Source organism: Sminthopsis crassicaudata, chromosome 1 (genome assembly GCF_048593235.1).
Source record: "Sminthopsis crassicaudata isolate SCR6 chromosome 1, ASM4859323v1, whole genome shotgun sequence".
Lineage (NCBI taxonomy): Eukaryota > Metazoa > Chordata > Mammalia > Dasyuromorphia > Dasyuridae > Sminthopsis > Sminthopsis crassicaudata.
The window spans coordinates 495,678,522-495,699,902 of record NC_133617.1 but is presented as its reverse complement, the minus strand read 5'-3'; the positions used below and the strand labels follow the sequence as shown (position 1 = coordinate 495,699,902).

Below are 21,381 nucleotides of genomic sequence, written 5' to 3'. Positions count from 1 at the left end.
TAGTCTGCAGAAGTGTCTGGTTGAGCCAACAAAGATGATTGAAAGAAATGATCATTAATAACCAATGATTTGGGGAGATTTAAAATTCCTTTTTTTTTTTTTTTCTATTACCCTCATTTGAAGACCTCAGTCTCTGAAAGTTGAGCTAACCTTCTTCTCACATTTATCTAATCCCACTCAACCTTACAAGAAATCTCTAGTTTCAGGTGAATTCTATTTGATCAAGTTGGAGTGGAGATATGTCCTTTTGTCCAGATTGCTGGGGGAAGTCTGGATATAGGAATAATCTCTCTGGGGAAGAATGACAAGTCACTCTCAGCCCCTCATTGGAGTAATCTCACTTCTTTTTGTGAAGTTCACTTTTCAATAATTGTTAACCAGAGTTGATTGCTGACTGACAGAATATCTCTTGTCTGTGGGCATATAAACCTCAAAAAGTTGACCAATGAGAGGATAAGGAGTCCTTTGGGTCAATCATATGCTGAATGTGATTGATAAATTGATTAATATGCCCCAAAACTTTGTCTCTCAAAATTATTTTGTCACAGCATTAATTTTTATGGATGATATTCTGTATTCTATAATTATTTCTACCAGAATCACAGAGCTTAAAGGGGGCCCCTAGTGATCTTCTAGTTCCACAACAGCAATTACTTGCTCAAAGTCAAACAAGGATTAAGGTCACAATTTAAACCTAATTCCACTGACTTGTAATAGCAGCTCCTGATTCCAAGCCTAATGGTCTTTTTTTTTTCACTAGACTGATTTCCTTTCAATTTTCTCTCCCCTCTTTACTCTCAGATCTGTCATAGCACTTAGATTTTGTTGGAATGTCTTGGCTGTTTGCCCAGAATTTGAACAACAGTAGGTAGAGAGACCGGAACTGTTGGTGGTGAGCTCTTACTCAGGAATGTGCTTCCTTAAAACAGTATGCTCAGGCTTAAGCTTTGAAGCTTTTAAGTAAAAATGTAAAATATACTTGTTCAATCTAGTTTTTGATAGATATGATTGAGAGGTTGAGATAAAGGTTTTTCAACTAACAGAATAAGGTTAACAGGTAAGGCATATACTCATTCTGTTTATTTGTTTGTTTGTTTTTAACTTTGGAAGAAGCATCTTCTACAATAGGTTTTCAAAATGTAGTCCAGGAACTCATGATGTTCCAAAAGACTTGAGGTTTATGAGATCAAAACTATATTCATAATAAAATTTAAAAATTTCTAATCTTGTAAATGTAAATTTTAACCTATATTTTAAAAAGCTCTTTAGATGTAGGGATGACCCATATTTTTTAAGAACATTAAAATAGTCCTGATATCAAAAGCTTGAGAACTAATGTTAGGTATGATACTTCATGATAAATTGTATAATTAAGAAAAGAGAATAATACAAAAAAAATTACTTTTTATGTTATTGTTTTTAACACAAGTTTTAACAAGAAAAAAATTATAAAGTAATGATAGCTAAGTTTTCTCTTTATCTTGGTGGAGCCCTAGCCTCAGTGATTCTTCCCAGGTACTTTCTGATCTTTGGGAATCCCTTTCTTGTCCCTCCTCCTGCTTTTCAGCACCCTTTGATGTATTCAAATATAAGCTCCAATAGGGTAGAACTATCTTTCAAAACTCCTTCAACCCAGGAATTTGAAGTATTAGAGAGTAGTTTAGGTCATTGATTAAATAATCAGGGTAAGATAGCTTAAGGTCAACTATGAAATGAGTAAAATTAGAGAATTCATCCCAAATGTTCATATAGACTATGTGTGGCCAACCTATGGGAGAGCATTTTGAGCTCCTATTGCTCTCATCAGCCACTTGGACACAATGTAGCTCAACTCTTAACATAGTAATATCATTTTGGTCCTCTTCAAGAATAACAATCAACCAATCAACCACTAAGCCACACAGCCTTTTATCTTAAATAGATTATTCTAGTAGTAATTTTGGAGTAATGATGTTGCAAAATGAACAATGAATTATGTATCAGAAAACCTAATTTTTTTTCTCAGTTAAATAATTTATCAACTATGCTAATTTGGATAAAAAAACTTAATGTTTTTTAATCTCAGATTTTCTTATCTCTAAAATGTAAATAATAATGCTTAGTCCAATGTAATTATAGTAAAGGCCTCCCAGATCCTTTTGCTTTTTAAAAAGACTATCACTTTAAAATTCAAAATAGAAGGGAAGTGATTTCATCAGTCTATATAGCATCCAATGTGAAGGTGATAACAGTAACATTCAGAGTACCTCAGTAACTTTCTACCACTCAAAACAACCTTTAAAAAGAACAAGTTTTTGCTTGAGGTAGCTAATATTTTTTGGTAGCCAAGTTTTCTAATTAACAGTTTCAACAATGGTAAAATGCCAAATAAACATTTTACTGGATTCAAATCTATAGCAAGTTTTTCTCCAAATGTTCATTGATAAAACAATTTAAAGCATGAATACATAGAGGCAATCTTTGTTCATGAAAACTTTGTTCCACCAAAGATCTACTTTAAAAAAAAAAAAAAGGATATTTTATTTTATTTTTTACTTACAGAATAAAGCATGCATTTCCATAACATAGTATAATAAAAAAAAAAAGGTGGTTGTATGTGAAACTGCAAATCTACTATGTATAACTTACTATTCTTTTCAAGCACACAAGATATTAAAATATAACAAAATTATCATGTAAACTTTTTTCTTTTCTTTTTTCTTTCTTTCTTTCTTTCTTTTTTTTTTCCAATCTACTTCTCCTCCTTCTTCCTTTTCAAATGAAGAAATGCTGTGGGTTTTTGCCTAGGGAAAAAGTAGCAGCATCAGATTTCACCATCTGGCTCCCAAATGGGTGTGAACATATTTTGTTGCTATTTGTTTTTTATCTTTTTGTTTTCTCTTTCCTGATCTTAAGCTAAATTTGTATTGGAGATGAAATGGATCAAATTACAACCTTGTGAGCTTTGAAAGGTGGAAAGCCCATGAAAGATCTGTCTTTCTGCAGCTGATAGCAGTAGCAATGGAATCTAGTATGAAACAAACCTTAAGACTTAAAGGCTAGTAAGACCCATCAAAACCAACCCAGCAAAATCAGTCATCAACTTAAAACACTGTGTACTCAAAGTCCTGAGTATATTTGTTCATAGTGAATGTTTTATAGCAACCAATTTAGGTTTGAATTCACTCTTCCTAGGAACTCATGTAGAGGTATGTTCCCAATATAGAATGTTGTTTTACTTTGGTTCTTTGCATATTTTCTCACTTAATATCCTTTTATAAAAGGTTATGGATATTTAGTAAATGGTAACAATTCAATTGATACTAAACACACTAGATAGTATTCAAGAGCTGTAATACTAACTAACCCCTTAGGGATATCTCATAGCAAGAATGGGGTTGTGGGAATGAGGCACAGGGCCTTTATTTATAGAAAACAAATCTGAATTGTTTAACAGATATCATTCTTAAGGAACCGAAGTAGAAAGGCAACATACTGGAGAGAGACCTGGAATCAGGAAAATCCTGCCTCTGATATTTTCTAGCACGTCTTTTAACCTCCTTCTTCTCCTTATGTCATAGCATTGATGTAGTCTTCCAATGAGAAAGTAAATGGATGCCAAACCAAAAATAAGAAAAGAAACTGAAGACATGTTGGGAATTTGTAGCTCCATGTTGGTACCCTTGGAATCATCTTTCTAAGGCAGATGATAGAAAATTGCTCAAATTTCCACAGTAGAAAAAAACTATAGTAAAGCTTTTTTTATTGTTTTCTTAGAGAAAAATGTCTATTTTTTTTCTTCATTCATGTTTCACTTTTCCAAATTCATGTAAAAACAATTCTCAACATTCATTCCTCTAAAACTCCATGTTCCAAATTTTATCCCTCCTTTTCTTATTTCTCCCTTCCCCAGAACAGCAAGCAATCTGATATAGGATAAATATGTGGAATCCTTTTAAACATATTTCCATTTTTGTCAGGTTATGCTAGAAAAGTCAGACCAAAAGGAAAAAAAAAGTGAGAAAGAAAAAAGAAACAAAAATGTGAAAATATACTTCTATCCATATCCAGTCTCCATAGTTTTCTCTCTGGAAGCAACTGGCAGAAAATTGTATATTTAAATTTTTATGTAAAATGATCTTAATAGTTTTAACTTATGGATGGGGGAAAGTAGGGAGAAAAATTTGGAACACAAGGTTTTGAAAAGGTGAATGTTGAAAACTATCTTTGCATATATTTTGAAAATAAAGGTAATATTACAATTTCTTTTTAATTTAAAAAATGCCAGAGCTACATTCCAATATATAGTTAGTTCTAACTTGCTATTTGATTGATCTATGATAAGAAAAAGGACCTTTCTAAGCAACCAGACTGTTCACACCTCTCTGAAAGGCAGGACAAGTTCCAGAGGAATTCTGTGAAGGAATTTCAACCATATCACAATGTTGAACTCAGTCTCCTTAGAAAGAAGAGAAACAAGCTCTAGGTTGACAAGAATTAGGAAAATCAGAAAAGAATTTACAATATTTTTCACAGTCTGTGGTTATGTATAAAACAAGATTCAAGAGGCCACCTTTAGTTTTCAGTACAAGGTGAGGATTGAGTATATTCACCTCCTCATCAAGATAAGTCACTGAAGTAGTTATTCAAGAGAATGCTTTCTTGTTGAAATCAAAAACTTAAGAAAAAATATATTGGAAGAGTATGCACAAGACTATGTATTGCTTGTATTGTTTCACAAATCCAAAATGATATCTTAATTCTTAAAGGAAATGATAAAAAACAAAAAAAAACCAAACCAAAACAAAACAAAACAAAAAAACAAAATGAAGGCTAAACAAAATGAAGGCTATAGGATGGTCTTTCTGAGAAAGGCATAATGCAACAGGCTGAAGAATCTCCACTTCTTGACATCTGATCATTAAAAAAAAAATAAAATAAAAGATAAAAATAGTTTCATGGAATGTTTTGTTAATCCAGTTTTGTTTTTGTTCAGTAGTTTAGGAAAATATGAAGTATGAGCAATGATGTGCTGGTAAATGTCTAACAATGGACTCTCTGAAAAGGCATGTCACAATTTTAAGTATAATTTTCATAATTACATTTTCTTTATCACTTTTTCAATTCTAGACAATCAATAGACCAATAAATGAAGCACTAATTTTTAGCATACATGGATTTCTGAAGTACAAACACTCACAATGAATATTTGACAATTTGTTCTTTAGCGCCAGTTGGACCTGGCTCTAGTACATAAGATCTCACATGAAAATTAGTCTCATTACTTTGTATCCCTTCAGTTATAAGTTCAAATAGATTGAATAGATAGTTTTCCTTTTTGCTTTTTATACTTTGGCTTAGCAAAATAATGTTTTTGTTTGTTTGTTTTGTTTTGTAGTTTTAGTTTGCTTTAATTATAGTCATTGCTTGATATAAAACTAGAAGTCAATTATTAATATAATTATTAGCAAGGGTTTTCAAACTACGGTCTGTGGGCCAGATGCAGCCCACTGAGGATGTTTATGCGCCCGCTGGGTTATGGAAAATGGGCTGAGGGGCAGAAACAGAGTGTGAGCTTTTGTTTTTACTATAGTCCAGCCCTCCAACAGTCTGAGAGACAGTGAACTGCCCCCTACTTAAAAAGTTTGAGGACCACTGAATTAAAGTCACTTTCCCTCAGCCACTTCAACCATGAAACCACAGTCATAAAAAAGAAGGAAGGAACTGAGCAAAGAGAAGAAAGAAGTCATGTAAGAAATATTCTGAAAGTAACAACTATATGATAATTATGAATTTACAACTAGAATATCAGTGAGAATTGTTACTGAAGAGAACTGGGGTACACAAAGTACCCGTGGGTATTTGCCACTCACCTGATGGCTGTATTTGTGCTATTCTCTTAGGGTAAGTCTTGCTTCGACTTCTTTCCACCTTCTGATTTGGCCGGGGGAGAGAAACAGAAAGATCTCGGCTCATTTGTAAGGCTGTCCTGTCATTTAAAAATGTGACATTTTGATGAATATAAACAAAACTAAAAAAAAAAAAATTCAAAACATCTGTAAAGTCTGAAGTACAGAGGGGTGAAGGCTGATTTAACTATACTAGATGCTCATGAGAAATGGCAACTATTATTTGATTCTACTAGGACAGTATAAAAAGCAAACAAATTCTAGAAGGATTTACATTTGGTATAGTGAAAGGCTTCTGGCAGGCATAGAGGTTTACTAAATGTTAGTAGGAGTCACTGAATAAGGATTTTGTTTCAGAAGAGATGAAGTTTTAATTCTAATTCTAAAGCTTAAAAAAAAAAAAGAATTGAGTCTTTTTGACTTTTCCCTGTGGGGCTTTTTGACTCATTTTTGCTTTCACTTATGTGGCAAGGTGCAAAGCATCCCCAAATGTTTTATTCAAAGTGCTTTTGTTTTGGCTCTTTGTTTGGCCCTGTGCCACCCTCAACTGGGCTTGGTATTGAGCCAAGGAAGAGCAAAAGACATGGCTCTGGAACCTACTTTGAACTCAGACATGGTGAAGAGTAAGAATAGCAAATGAAATTAATCACACATAAGTTCATCATGTAATTAGAATGCTTTTTTTTTTTTTTTTTTTTTTTTTTTTGCTGAAGTCCAAAAACATTCATCTTATTAGCAGATGGCATTTATATAGAGCTTTCATGTTCACTAAGTGCTTTACAAATAGTCTGCCATTTAATCCTTACAATAACTTTGAAAGTAAGTTCCTATTATTATAATTCGTATTTTAAAGATGAGGAAACTTGGGTGGACAATGGTTAAATAATTTGCCCAGAACTGTACAGCTATTAAATATGGAACCAAATTTGAATTCTTTCTCCTGACTTCAGGTTAAATACTATTATTCATTACAGCATTTTCAAATCCAACTACAGATACTTGTTTGTTGTTTAGTCCTGGGCAATTTAGGATTTTAACTTCAATCTCAGTATTATTTCATGTATTATTATTATTTTTAAATTACCCTTTATTTTTCTGAACAAGCCAAAGGGGAAAATGAAGGAAAAAAATAACGTAAAAGAAACATTATTCAGTGGGAAAAAGAACCCTCTGCCCCAATCTTTCTTTTGGAATACCTAGTTACTGATGTTAATCTTAAACATATGGTTTACATTTCCATGTTTAAATAATCAGTTCATCCTTCTTGAGCCCTTTGAAATTAGTCTTTGAGCTTGGCTCTTCTATGTAAAATTTTCTATTGAGTTTAGGTTTGTTTGAGAAAAAAAATCCTGAAATAAATGAATGTCCACTTTTTCCCCCTTCAAATATACTGAATTTTGCTGGATATAATATTTTTGACCACAGGCCTAAGTTTTTTGATTGTCAGTATATAATATTCCAGTTTTTTATTTTAGGTGTAGATAAATCCTGTACAACTTTAATCGTAGCTTCAGCATATTTGAACTGTTTTGTTGTTGTTGTTTCTTGTAAAATTTTCTCTTTGATCTGTGAATTTTGAAATTTAGCAATAATGTTTCTATTATTTTGCTTGTAGAATCACCTTGAAGTTTTTTCTATTTCTACTTTCCCCTTTTGTTCTATCATGTCAGGATAATTTTCTCTGATTATTTCTTATATCATTGTGTCAAAATTCTTTTTTTGGTCACAACTTTCAGGTAATCCAATCATTCTTATGCTTTCTCTTCTTGTTCTCCAGATTTGTTATTTTTCTTATGCTTCATATTCTCTTATATTTTTTCATTTTTTATATTTTGTTTTGTTATTTCCTGGTTTCTTATAGCTTCTCTGGCTTCCCCTCGCCCAATTCTAATTTTCAAATAATCATTTTCTTTTTTAAGACTCTATATCTCTTTTTTTTCTAGTTAATTGACTTTCTTTTCATAATCTTGTTTTTCTTGGATGGTTCTTTTTCTTTCTTTTTAGTTTAGTTAACTTTAGTTTTTTCTCGATATCTTTCATTTTTATTTTTAAAATCTTTTTAAGTTCTTTAATTTTTTTTTCTGGGCAGATAGCCACTTAATGTTATTCTTTGGAGTAGGAGTGGCTTTTTTTTTTTTTTTTCATGTCCTCTTATGAATATGAACCCTGGTCTTCCTTATTCCCACAGTAACTTTCTATGACTGGGTTCTTTCTTGCTTGCCTGCTCATTTAAAAAAAAAAAAAAAAAAAAAGAAAACTTATTAGAGCATGCTACCTCTGGTTTCACATCTTTCACGTCAGTGCTCCTCTCTGGCCTGAAACCTCAAACGAAGAACTCTATCCTTCCGTCGGTGCCCAAAGCCAGCATCTTTTCTGTCCCACTGCTTCTGTACTTATTGGTGGGCTAGTTCCTTTTCACCCAGGGTGGAGTTTCAGAAGAACAGTCTGGTGTTCATTATGTGTAAATATTCCTTCAATCTTCCCAGACTCAGACCCTAGATTTCCCTGGGATCTTTCTTCAGATCTTCTCAGGATGCCCCAGGAAGAATCCTGTTCTGCCCTAAGTCTTTTTATTTATTTATTTATTATTTTTATTTTCCCTAGTTACATGTAAAACAATTTTTTTTACATTTTTTCTTTTTTTTTTTTCTTTTTGCTGAGGCAATTGGGGTTAAGTGACTTACCCAGGGTCACACAACTAGGAAGTATTAAGTATCTGAGATCAAATTTGAACTCAGGTCTTCCTGACTTCAGGGCTGGTGCCCTATCCACTGTACTATCCAGCTGCCCCTACAATTATTTTTAAAACTTTGGGTTCCAGAGTCTCTCCTGTCCTCCCTACCCATACCCCATTAAAAAGGCACATGTGAAATTATGCAAAATATTTTCATGAAAATCATGTTGAGAAAAAAAATATAAATCTCCCTCAAAAAACCCTCAAGAAATATAAAGTAAAAAAAAAAAAAGAGTATGCGTCACTCTGTACTCTGGCATAATCAGTTCTTTCTCTGCTCTGGATAGCATTTTTTGGCATAAGTCCTTTAGAGTAGTTTTAGATCACTATATTGCTTATCATCCCAGCTATTATATTGTACATAGTACATTTCAGTTTGTTCATAGTTCATGGAGGAATCTCCAGATTTTTCTGAGAGCATCCTCCTCCTCATTTCTTATAAAATAACAATATTTCATCAAATCACATACCACAATTTATTCCACCATTCCCCAATTGATGGGCCTTTTCTCATTTCCTAATTCTTTGTCCTAAGAAAAGTGCTACTATTAATACATACACATACACATACACACACACTTATTTGTTTGTTTATTTTTTGGTACATATAGTTCCTTTTCCTTTTTATTTTTTAATTGCTTTTGGGATTCATGTCCAGGAGATGTTAGAACAAAAGGTATGCATAAATTTTTTAGCCATTTGTGCATAGTTCATATCTTTTGATCATTTATCAATTGGGAAATGGCTATTATTTTTGTTTTTAATAAATTTAACTCAGTTACTTATGTATCTGAGAAGTAAAGCTTTCATCAGAGAAACTTGCTTCAAAATTATTTTCACAATTACTGTTGCTAACTGTATTTCCCGTTTATTCTAATCTTTTTTTTCTTTCACCTTGTCCCTCCTCAAAAGTGTTTTGCTTCTGACTACCCCCCCCCCCCCCATATGCCTTCACTTTTATCACCCTTCCTGTCCTACTTTCCAGCAGGGTAAGAGAGATTTTTTTTTAATACCTATAATTAGTGTGCAGATTATTTTCTCTTTGAGCCAATTCTTCTGAGAGTAAGGTTCATTTACTCTCTTCCCTTCCACTGAAAAAGCTTTTTCTTGCCTCTTTTATAGCAGTTAATTTATACCATTCTATCTCTTTCTTTCCTTTTATCCCAATACATTCCTCTTTCACCCCCTCCCCCTGCTTTTTAAAGATATTATCCCTTAATATTCAACTCATATTTGTGACTTCTATCTATATATACTCCATCTAACTGCCACAACAATAAGAAAGTTTTTATGAGTTACAAGTATCATCATCCCATGTAAGAATGTAAACATAAATCTTGTTAAGTCCCTTATGATAACTCCTTTCCTGATTACCTCTTACTGCTTTTTCTGAATCCTGCATTTGAAAATCAAATTCTGAGACAGCTAAGTGGCATAGTGAATAAAGAACTAACCCTGAAGTCAGCAGGACTTGAGTTCAAATATGACCTCAGGCACTTAACAATTGCTAGCTGTGTGACCCTGCAGCAACTCACTTAACCACAATTGTCTCAGGGGAAAAAAAAATGAAAATCAAATTCTGTTCAACACTGATTTTTAAATGATAAATGCTTGAAATAATCTATTCTATTGAATTCCCATATTTTCCCCCTAAGGATTATATGCAGTTTTACTGGGGAGATGATTCTTAGTTGTAATCCTAGCTCTGCTGCTCTCTAGCAGATCCTTCAGATCCTTTAATGGAGATGCTGCTAAATCTTATGTTATTTCGATTGTGGCTCCACTGTATTTGAATTGTTTCTTTCTGGATGTTTGCAATATTTTCTCCTTGACCTTAGAGTTCTGGAATTTGGCTATAATTACCCTATAGTTAGAATATCAGAACAGTTTTCCTTGATAATTTCTTGAAAGATGATATGTAGACTCTTTTTCAGATCATGGCTTTCAAGTAGACCAATAATTTTTAAATTGTTTCTCCTAAATCTATTTTCCAGGTCAGTTGTTTTTCCATTGAGATATTTCACATTCTTTTCTAATTTTTTTCATTCTTTTGGTTTTGTTTTATTCTCTTGATTTTTCATAAAGTCATTAGCTTCTATTTGTTTAATTCTAATTTTCAAAGAACTATTTTCTTTTTGTGCCTCCTTTCCCATTGGTCATTTTTGCTTTTTACAGCATTCTTCTCATAGCTTTTTCTATTTTCTTTTGCATCCCTCTAATCTCAATTTTTTTCTCCATTTCTCTTTATTTTCAAAATCTTTTTTGAATCTTTCATAGCTTGAGACCAATCTTATTTTTCTTGGAGGCATTGGATTTAGGAACTTTGACTTTTATCTCCTAAGTATGAGTTTTGATCTTCTCACCAATAATAACTTTCTATGGTCAGAATCTTTTTCTGTTATTTACTCACTTTCCCAGTCTATTACTCAGCTTTTAACTGTTTTGTTAAAGTAGGCCTCTGTTTCCAGGCTGGAGGATACACTGTTCAAAGCTTCTAGAGATCTGAGAAGTACTCTCTTCTGCTTTGGAGCAGGAGTTACTTTTTTTTTTTTTTTTCTTTTCCTGAGGCCGGGGTTAAGTGACTTGCCCAGGGTCACACAGCTAGGAAGTGTTAAGTGTCTGAGATCACATTTGAACTCGGGTCCTCCTGAATTCAAGGCTGGTGCTCTATCCACTGCGCCACCTAGCTGCCCTGAGTCACATTTTTTTTTTTTAAACTTTTTTTTTTTTTTTTTTTTTTAAGTTTTTTAAAGTGACCTGGGCTGGGGCTCAGAGTCTCACATTGGCTTGCTGAGGCAGGGTCTGCTGCTGGCTTGCCAGGATACTGGCTGCCTTGGAGAACTCCCCCTTTCCTAGCAAGTTCAACTTTTCATGCAGAATTTCCAAGATGTTTTGGACTACAAAATGGTTTTACTCCATCTTTTTGTTGGTTCTGCTGTTACAGGATTCATTTTAAGGCATTATTTTATAGTTATTTGGAGATGAATATGTTTACTAGTGCTTACTACACCATCTTGGCTTCTGGAAGTTCCTATAACATATAGATATAGATATAGGTAGATAACTATAGTAATAATTTTTATTATTTATTATATAGTAATATATTTTTTAATCCTGTGCATTTTATTTTATGCATTTAAAAATACCACTCTGAGACTGAGTCTTGGTTCCTCAACTTGACCACAGTTATTTAACATAATAATGGATTAAGTCCTGATTTCTAGAAAGAGATTCTGACTTTGTGGCTTTCCAAAGGAAAAACCTAGAATTATCCCTACAAATCTTAAGAAGAACTATTCTACCAATATATGTATATGTATTCTCATACTTATTTTCAAATTCAAATACTGGAAATACTAATGATTTTCTCAGCATGAGTGAACATTCTAAACAACAAACCATTTATTTATAAGTTAACAGGAGTTACTTGGGGGTATGCTATATTAATTTACACAGATGCAAATATAAGTATTCTGAATATCTACAGATAGACACATATGAAAACTATATAGTATCAAATACATGCTCAATTAGTTCTTTCTTTTGCAAGTATAACTCTATATGAAGACATTGACATAAATATTTATATACATGACTTGATTGTGTATGCAACATATATATACATATATGTATTAAACACTTACCTGTATCGGTGTTTATAACTCATGGAACCAAACTTGCTGAGTTTTCTTGACAAAGAATTTGATTCATTCTCTGGTATTCTAAGTGATTTTGAAAATAAAGCAAAATAGACATCATTATTTAATCAAAATATTCAGATAATTATAGAATAACACTTTATTTGAGTAATTAAATATATAGTTCTGTTTTCTTAGATTGAGATTTGAATGCATAAGCTTTTAAAAGAATATATATTCTCAGTTTTAAGATTCTCCTAGAATCAGTTGACTTTTTCAAAACTGCAATTAAGCACACTTGTATTTTACTTTGGAAAAACAGTTTTTACTTGCTTATAAAACGGAACAGAAATATCATTCTGAAGTGCCTTCAAAACATTGTTATTTTATGCTACATCATTTTCCTAACTCAGATTATGAGAGTCTGATAATTTTTCTTTTTAAAGATCCACGTGTATGTAATATACTTTAAAACATTTACTCAAAAAAAAAAGTCCTCCTAGACAGAGATGAACAATGATTAAATATTAACAGAGATATCAAAGTTTGGGATGATGATATGTCATTTAGATTATAATATTGACCATTTTTCAACATGTACATGATTTATGATTAACATGTAAGCTTGTATGTATATTTTATATTTGCCTGTATTTATATAAGTTTGAAAGACAACATGAAGGGGAATAAAGATTTTTGAGAAATAGTAATGATTCTTCCTCAAAATTATGAATATTTTCTTGAAAATGTTCCTTTGATTAGATTATCACAATGAATAAAACTTTTACCTAAAGAATGTGTGATGTTCAACACAGCCCTTCCAGAGATGTTTGCAAGTGCTTTTACTTGGGGCTTCAAAAAAGAATGAAGTTTCATTGCACTGAAATAAAAGACAATAAGAATTACTCGTCATGCAAAATTTTAATTCTACAGGAAAGTCTGCTTTGTTGCAAAATACTCAAATGAAATAAAGAATACTTGATAGTATAAATATTATTCCCTACTATGCTTTAACAAATCTTGATGATTTTCCAAACCTGAAAAAAAATTTATTAGCAAATTCTTCAGTAAGATAAATAATGATAATTGTGAATGTAAAAGTTAATTGAAATACTGTGATGTTTATGCTGATACAATTTTGTGGTACCTATTATGGAAAAAAATGTAATTTTTTTTTTTTAATCACCATAGTCATGGATTCTTTTATTCAGACCAGGAAGGTAATAGGAAAACTGTCTAATTCAATCCCCATTTTATTGACAATAAAATTAATGAACAGAAAGGCAAAATTACTTATTAAAGGTCTATACAGTTAAGTGATATTGGTAGATTTTTCTTTCCCAACCTTTCTTATCCCACTTCTTAGAAAATATATAAGGATTTTTTTATTCCTAGAACAAAGTAAGATAAATTAAAAAGAAAAAAATATCTAAAAAATACAGACAAGTCCCCTAGCTTTCTTGAGTACCTTGGGTTTCTAACACAGAAAAAAACATCTTAAGGAACAAATAGAAAAAAAAAGAGGGGTATGAAAATAGGGATGAAAGAGCATTCTCAAATCACTATATATTCATATAGAGAAAATAGGTAAGAAAATGATTAATTCTGTTATTCTTTCTCTTATTTAATTTTTCTTTGTGTGAGGTTCTAGGTAAAATTTTAAAAGGATGATTTTGTTTGTTTGTTTGTTTTTTAAGTGTTTAAAAACAAAAAACTTTTTTTTCCCCTGGAAATTCATTTCCTAACAAGAATATTGGGGTAAAGAGTAGGAGGGAAGAAGATTATAAGTTACAAGATGATGCTGATTTTTCTCAGGTCACAAAAATCTATGTACTTTCACTTCAATTACTAAATGTTTTTGGAAAAATAAATTATTTCACTTGTTCTTTTCCAGCACAAAACACTGCACAGGCAAGAATCTGACGAAATCAATATCTTAATCCATTTGTGACCTTTGTGTGCTACTTTCTGCTAAAAAAATAAAAAGAATGAGAATTTTTCTTGTAATGGGTTTTCTCTTAAGGCAGTGATGATTTCACAGTTTCCATGGTCACAATTCCAGTTCTTGGTGGTCTTAGCCTTTTATGTATGTGGGCTCCAAAGGGAAAAGCACACTTTTGGTAGTTTCTACCATAGAAGAGCCTTCATGAAAGCATCTTCTCCATAAGTAACTATTGCTTATAGATCACACCATATCTATCTCTAATTTCAACAGATTCTCCCCTTAAATAATTGTTTCTCTTACCAGGCCAAGACTGGTGCCTAGATTCTAGATCAGCAGGGTTTCCTGATAAGCTTTAACTCCAGTAACTAAATTGGGAAACAGATGATGAGTATTCTTTACTTAACAACCACCAAACAAATATTTATCTGGGCTAAGCATTCCAATCAGTCAGTTTAGGCTTAATTATCTCCCTTTCTACTATCTATCTCACTTAATTGGTACTTGGCTTTAGTTGACTGTTACATTATTCAGAACAATTTTAGGTCATTTAAAATGTTTTCCTGGAAGAGAGAGAAATTGTAGAGTTTTTCTACAAATATTTTAAGGTCCAGTCACTGTCTTCCCAGACATTTATATTCTATAGTCTATGAATGGGTAACATCTTTTTTATGCCAAATGCCATGTAGATAGGAAGGAGAAAAATTGCATTTATTTTATCCTCTACCTAACAGTAGATCACTAGGGAGAGCAACTTTGCCCGTCCCTCTTTCCTTCTATCACTACAAGTTCCCTCTTAGGTAGCTTGAAGCTTTCAGTGTCCTTTGTAATTCTGGCATCCTAGATTCACATCAGTCAGTAAAAAGAATTCATTAAAGTAGAGCCAGTAGGGTAGAAAAAAAAGCAGGGGCTCATCTGAGCTATCCCAAAGCCCCTCCAAAAAACTTCAATGCCTCAAAACAAAATTTGAAGCAGAACACACAAAAGAACATTGTGAAACAATTTTCCAGCTCAAGACAACTTAGAAGGTCAGAAGAAAAGATCTGTTGCACCAGGGCAAAAGTGGAATGAAGTCCAGTGCAGGCCATAACTTCCCAGCCTTGGGAGACAACTGAAATCTGCGGGGACAGTGGCAATGGATCTCTCAATCCATAAATAATAAGGGGGGGGGGTCAAAGAACTGGTCAGAAGATTATAGGAATCTCTTTGTAGGCACTGAGGTCAGGATTCTGTTGCATCATCCATATCTGGATCTAGATCACAGACTTAGTTCTCAGTCCCAGGGCAAGAAAGACCACTGGAGCTTGCAGCTTCTGGGGAACTGGGACTCTGGTGACAATTCTAAGGCTGAGAAGAGTGCTTGTGGCTGCTTATAGACCAGAACATAGAAATAATGAATTGGTCTCTGAGAAGAACTCAAAAGGGATTTTAAAAAGCAAGTAAGTGAGCTAGATATAAAATTGGGAAAAGATATGAGAATGATTTAAGAAAATCATGAAAAAAGAGTGAACAACTTGATAAAGGAAGCACAAAAATTCCTTGAGAAGAACTCCTTAAAAAGTAGAATTAGCCAAATGGAAAAGAAGGTACAAAGAAAGTAATTCATTGAAATATGATGTTTAGAAGAGCAAAAGAGCTAGGAATTACAACCAAGAAAAAGGAAAAAGGAAAAAGGCATGTGAATGTGACACTAATATAATTTTGGTTAAATTGCATACTGATTCAAACCTATGCAAAGTGAACCGAGCAGAATCAGGAGAATACTGTATGCAGTAATAGCAATATTGTATGATGATCAGCTGTGAATGGCTTAATTATTCTCAGTAATACAATGATTCAAGACAAATCTGAAGGATCTATGATGAAAAATGCTATCCATCTGCAAAGAATGAACTGATGATAGAATTTTTTTTATTTTTTTGAACTGATGGAATCTGAATGCAAATTAAATCATATTTTTCTTTCCTTTCCTTTCCTTTTCTTTTAATCTGTGTTTTCTTTCAAACACAATTAAAATGGAAATATATTTTAGATGACTGAGGGGGAAGTGAAAGAAGGGAGAAAGAAATTTGGAACTCAAATTTAAACTAGTGCTAAATTACTTTTTTAAGTCTAATTGGGGGAAAAATAAAACATTAATTAAAAGAAGAAAAAAATTCATTAAGCAAGGTACTGTGCTATGTGCTGGGCATATAATAAAAGGCAATATAAATGAAAAGCTATTCCTGCTCTCAAGTAGCTCAAGTCATTATAATAGGAGAGACAACATGAAAACAATTGTAATAAATTGGAGGTAACAAATGGGGGAAGTCACTAGCCTTAAAGAGAATTAAGAACTACTTTTGGTAGTAGTTGAAACTTTAGCTGGAACTTGAAGATAGGCTGGAGGAAGAGATGGAAAGGGAGAATTCTCAGCATAGGAGACTTGGCTTCCAGGCACCTCTGTCATACCAGACACAGGAACTGAGGTGCAGTAATTAGAATGCTGGGCATAGAATAGAAAGTTCAAATCCAGCCTCAGATACTTATTGTGTGAAATTGGGCAAATTATTTAATCTCTGTCTTAGTTTTCTCAACTGGGAAATAGAGATAATCATACCTATCTAGCAGGTTTGTTGTGAGGATAAAATAGGATATTTGTAAGGCTCTTAAGCATACTGTCTGACACAAACTAGGCATTATAAATATTTATTTCCTTCTCCTCCCCTCCTTCCCTAGAATTCTTGGTCCAATAAGAGCCTGTTTTTCAGAAGAAGTTCTTTTTCTTTCTTTTCTTTTTTTTATTAAAGTTTTTTATTTTCAAAATATGAATGGATAATTTTTTAATATTAACCTTTGCAAAACCTTGTGTTCCAAATTTCCTCCCTTCTCCCCACCCTTCCCCTAGATGGCAAGTAATCCAATATATGTTAAACATGTTAAAATTATATGTTAAATACAACATGTATATACATATTTATACAATTATCTTGCTGCACAAAAAAAAATTAGATCAAAGGAAAAAAATGAAAAAGAAAATAAAATGAAAGCAAACAACAACAAAAAGAGTGAAAATGTTATGTTGTGATCTACACTCAGTTCCCACAGTCCTCTCTCGGGTGTATATGGCTCTCTTCATCACAAGATCATTGGAACTAGTCTGAATTATCTCATTGTTGAAGAGAGCCACATCCATCAGAATTGATCATCGTATAATCTTCTTGTTGCCATGTACAATGATCTCCTGATTCTGCTCATTTCACTCAGCATCAGTTCATGTAAGTCTCTCCAGGCTGCTCTGTAATCATCCTCCTGATCATTTCTTATAGAACAATAATATTCCATAACAACCATATACCATAACTTATTCAGTCATTCTCCAATTGATGGGCATCCATTCAATTTCCAGTTTCTTGCCACAAACATTTTTGCATATGTGGATCCCTTTCCCTCCTTTAAGATCTCTTCTGGATATAAGTCCAGAAGAAACACTGCCCTTTGGGCATAGTTCCAAATTACTCTCCAGAACAGTTGAATCAATTCACAACTCTACCAACAATGTATTAGTGTCCCAGTTTTCCCCCATCTCCTCCAACATTTGTCATTATTTTTTTCCTGTCATTTTAGCTAATCTGAGAGGTGTGTAGTGGTATCTCAGAGTTGTCATAATTTGCATTTCTCTGATCAATAGTGAATTAAAGCACCTTTTCATATGACTAGAAATAGTTTCAATTTCATCTGAAAATTTTCTGTTCATATCCTTTGACCATATATCAATTGGAGAATGGCTTGCGTTCTTACAAATTTGAGTCTACATATTTTAGAAATAAGGCCTTTATCAAAAAGAGGTTCTTTTTCTAATCCTACTTTCACAATCTATACTATTGACACCTGGGCCCACTAAAGAAGTAGACAATCCAAGAATAAACCAGGTTCTAGGTATATTTTTCAAGATGTTCTCAGTTCTGGTAGCATATTATTGATCATAGTTCCTCTGGATTTTTTGCTTGGGTGTACTACTTGAAGAGGACTGGGATTTTACAGCTTTAATTTATAGATTTTACTACATAATGGTCTCTCCCCCAACTTTTATGGGGATTGGATCTAGCATCTCTCAAATGGCTGATACTCAAAATGTTATGTTCTCTTATATGATTCTGTAATTAGAAAATTTATGATGATGTAACCTTAACAACTTATTGAAATGTTCACTGGAAGTGGAAAGGGTTCTGGTACAAAAATACAAACTCTTTTCTTCCTCAGCATTAGTACTTTCAATTTAGAATAACTAGTTTTTACCACAGGATTTTATTGCTACTATCAGATTACAGAGGAATCATTATTATGTGATGCTCCTTGCTTTCTTTTTTAATTTTTGAGAATATGTGTAACATAGGTATTATTAACTTTAAAAAAAATTGACATCATTGTCATGTAAATAAATCTAGCCCAGGACATTTTCCTTTGGTAATTCTCTTATAGCTAATTCAATTTATTTTACTGGATTGGATTATTTAAAATTTATATTGATGTTCAGTTAGTTTTGGTATTATGTTTTTAAAGCTGTTCTCAATTCTGATAGCATGTTATTGAACATAGTAGCTTCTTATAATGCTTTTTTTATCTTCTGATTTTGTAGTGATTTCAATGTTGAGTTTTTTAAAAATTTAGATTGTTTTTACCTTTTAAAATTAGGTTGTCTAAAAGATTTTATTACTCTTATTAGTTATATTAATAGCTACTGATAATAAGCATTCTAAGAAACAATTTGATATTAGGCAAATTAAGTGGCTTGAAGTTCAATTCTTTTACTTTCTATTGTTAGGTATGTGTCTCATTTAAACGACTTACAAAACAAAAAACACATTAAGTTTACAAAAAAAAATTATGGTAGCAGTTTTTGTACTAGGTGACAATATGGAAATTATGTGGTACCAATTGGTTGGATTAGGACTAAACAAATAAATTGTGGTACATAAATGAAATGAAGCAATACTGTGCTATAAGAAAGAAAACATGATAATTCAAAGAAATGTACAAAGACTTACATAAGCTGTTACAAAGTGAAATAAACAGAGCTAAAAAAAAATCAATATTCTATGAATATAGAAAAAATTGGCCATAAAATAATCAAAGATGAATGTTGTTAATTTATAAAGAATATGTTTGACTTCAATGAAGAGAGATAAGATAAGCTGATCCTTGGTAGAGAGATCCTGTGGGGAGACTGATGTGTGTAGAATGTTGCAAATAATATCAGATCTTTTCTTAATGTATTTGTTGATTTTGCTGATATTTTCTCTGCTTTTAAAAAATATTTGTCATATGGAATAGATATCTGAGATGGAGAAAAGGTGGTATCAAGTCATCAATTAGATAAAAGGAAAATATACACTGATTGCTTCTAATCTCTTCATACTTATAAAATAATATGTACTCATATATATATGAATGGCAATGCTCATTTGTTACAATAAGCATTTCAATAGAAAATAAATTGTCAAGTTTATTTCATTAGAATTTGCACTGTATTATACATCAATACAAAATAAATACAGATGGACAGACCTTGACACCATGTTTTCCTTCATCTACCCCATAAACATGGATTACTATAACTGCACTTCAAGGATGCATTATTTTCAGGTAATGATTAAAGGAAGTTCTCACACCTTTACATTCTTTTTCTCAGTTTCCTTAAAACTACCTGCCTGTCAAGGCATGAAACTTTAAGATTCTGGCAAGCAAGGTATCCATTACAAGAATAATCTGGAAAGAGTTCACTTAAGAGTAGAAGCATATGCCAAGCATTTTCCCACTATAATCTTATATTCTCTTTTATATTTCTAAAATTTCCCACCTAGTCCTCAGAATATCAAATATGACATCTCTTCTATCTTGATTAATATATTTTAGAGTGTAATTAGTCTTCTTTGTATTCTATATACATCTGTGTCCTGATATTCTACATCCCCAAATCAAGAACAAATTACTCTACTACAGAAAATTAATCTCTAATTTGCCCTGTTATACAAAGGTGTTTTTGTTTTTTTTTTGCTAAAATGAGCAAGACCATTGTTCATTATAATTTCCTATACATTTTCTACTATTCCTGTTTTTCTGCTTAAAGAAAACCTGCCAATGTATATACATTCCACTCCCTCTCCCCCCCCCCAAAGTAAAAGCTGCTTTATTTCACAGATCATTTTAAATTGGGTCCCCACCTTCACCCCCCCCCCCCTTCATCTTGGTTTTAGTCATAAACTTACATCTTTTCCCAGCACTCTGAGTTCAAACTGTGTCTCTTTAAAGTGGACTTTTGTAATTCGTGGCCTAAAGAAAACAGAGACTTTTTTTAGTTTATTTAGTTTATCTTGTTTATCTTAAAGATCTTAATTTATCATAAAGAACTAAAGTTACAACAGTTTAAAGAAGTATACAAAGGCTAAAACTTGAAGAAACTAGCAATAAATGCATAGATAACACCTATGTTTGTAGGTTTTTGCTCTTCTTTCAGGCTGTCAAGCCTCTACACCCCTGATTTTATGCTTGATTCTTTCCGTTTTTCCTTTCTACCGATGATATTCCAGAAATTTTCTACTAAGCGGTTCCTATAAGAATACCCCTTTCAGTAGCTTGAAACCCAAAGAGCTCTGAAACTCTATTCCACATATAGCAGCAGAGATAATGCAGGGGCTATAATTTTCTATTCTTTTTCATTCTACACACAATTCGAAACTATAATTTTTGAGAAGTGCTGTGTCTCAAATGTGGATTCTGGAAGGTCCAAGGCAGGAAGTGCTAAACAAGAGTACCATCAAGGGTATTCTTGTCAGAAAGGTGTTCATTCTCTACGAAGGAAAAGGGAAATTGAAAAAAAAAAAAATGAACCTTTTAGTTTATAAAGTATATTAGAAAACAATGTACCTATCTCTTCTTGTCAGTTTACTTATAAGGTTATTTATCAGCTACTGCTTGGATCTGCTCATTTTCTAGTATTCCTTTCAGAAACACATAATGTGTAGTAGACAGCCATTATTATAGATTAGATTGTAAAGTCATACATACCAGAAATATTTCCCTACTAGTTTCTTATTCTTGTAGACAACCACACCCACAGGAGTTAAACCTAAGAAATATTCAGACTTGCCTTCTCCCTGGGGAAAAAAAAAAAAAAAGTTATTCATTTACTACTATGCA

General features: G+C 32.4%; 1 protein-coding gene across 1 annotated transcript in view; it reads right to left on the bottom strand.

Annotated features, from left to right (window-relative positions):
- Positions 1 to 21,381, bottom strand: part of LOC141550617 (band 4.1-like protein 4A) — a 165,206-nt gene that overhangs the window by 52,969 nt on the left and 90,856 nt on the right. Inside the window, exons 8-12 of the mRNA XM_074281445.1 lie at positions 21,250 to 21,338; positions 20,451 to 20,514; positions 13,049 to 13,140; positions 12,267 to 12,344; positions 5,853 to 5,968 (exon numbers count right to left, since the gene is read on the bottom strand). Coding sequence (XP_074137546.1) covers positions 5,853 to 5,968; positions 12,267 to 12,344; positions 13,049 to 13,140; positions 20,451 to 20,514; positions 21,250 to 21,338 — 439 coding nt within the window. The remainder of the gene's footprint in view (positions 1 to 5,852; positions 5,969 to 12,266; positions 12,345 to 13,048; positions 13,141 to 20,450; positions 20,515 to 21,249; positions 21,339 to 21,381) is intronic.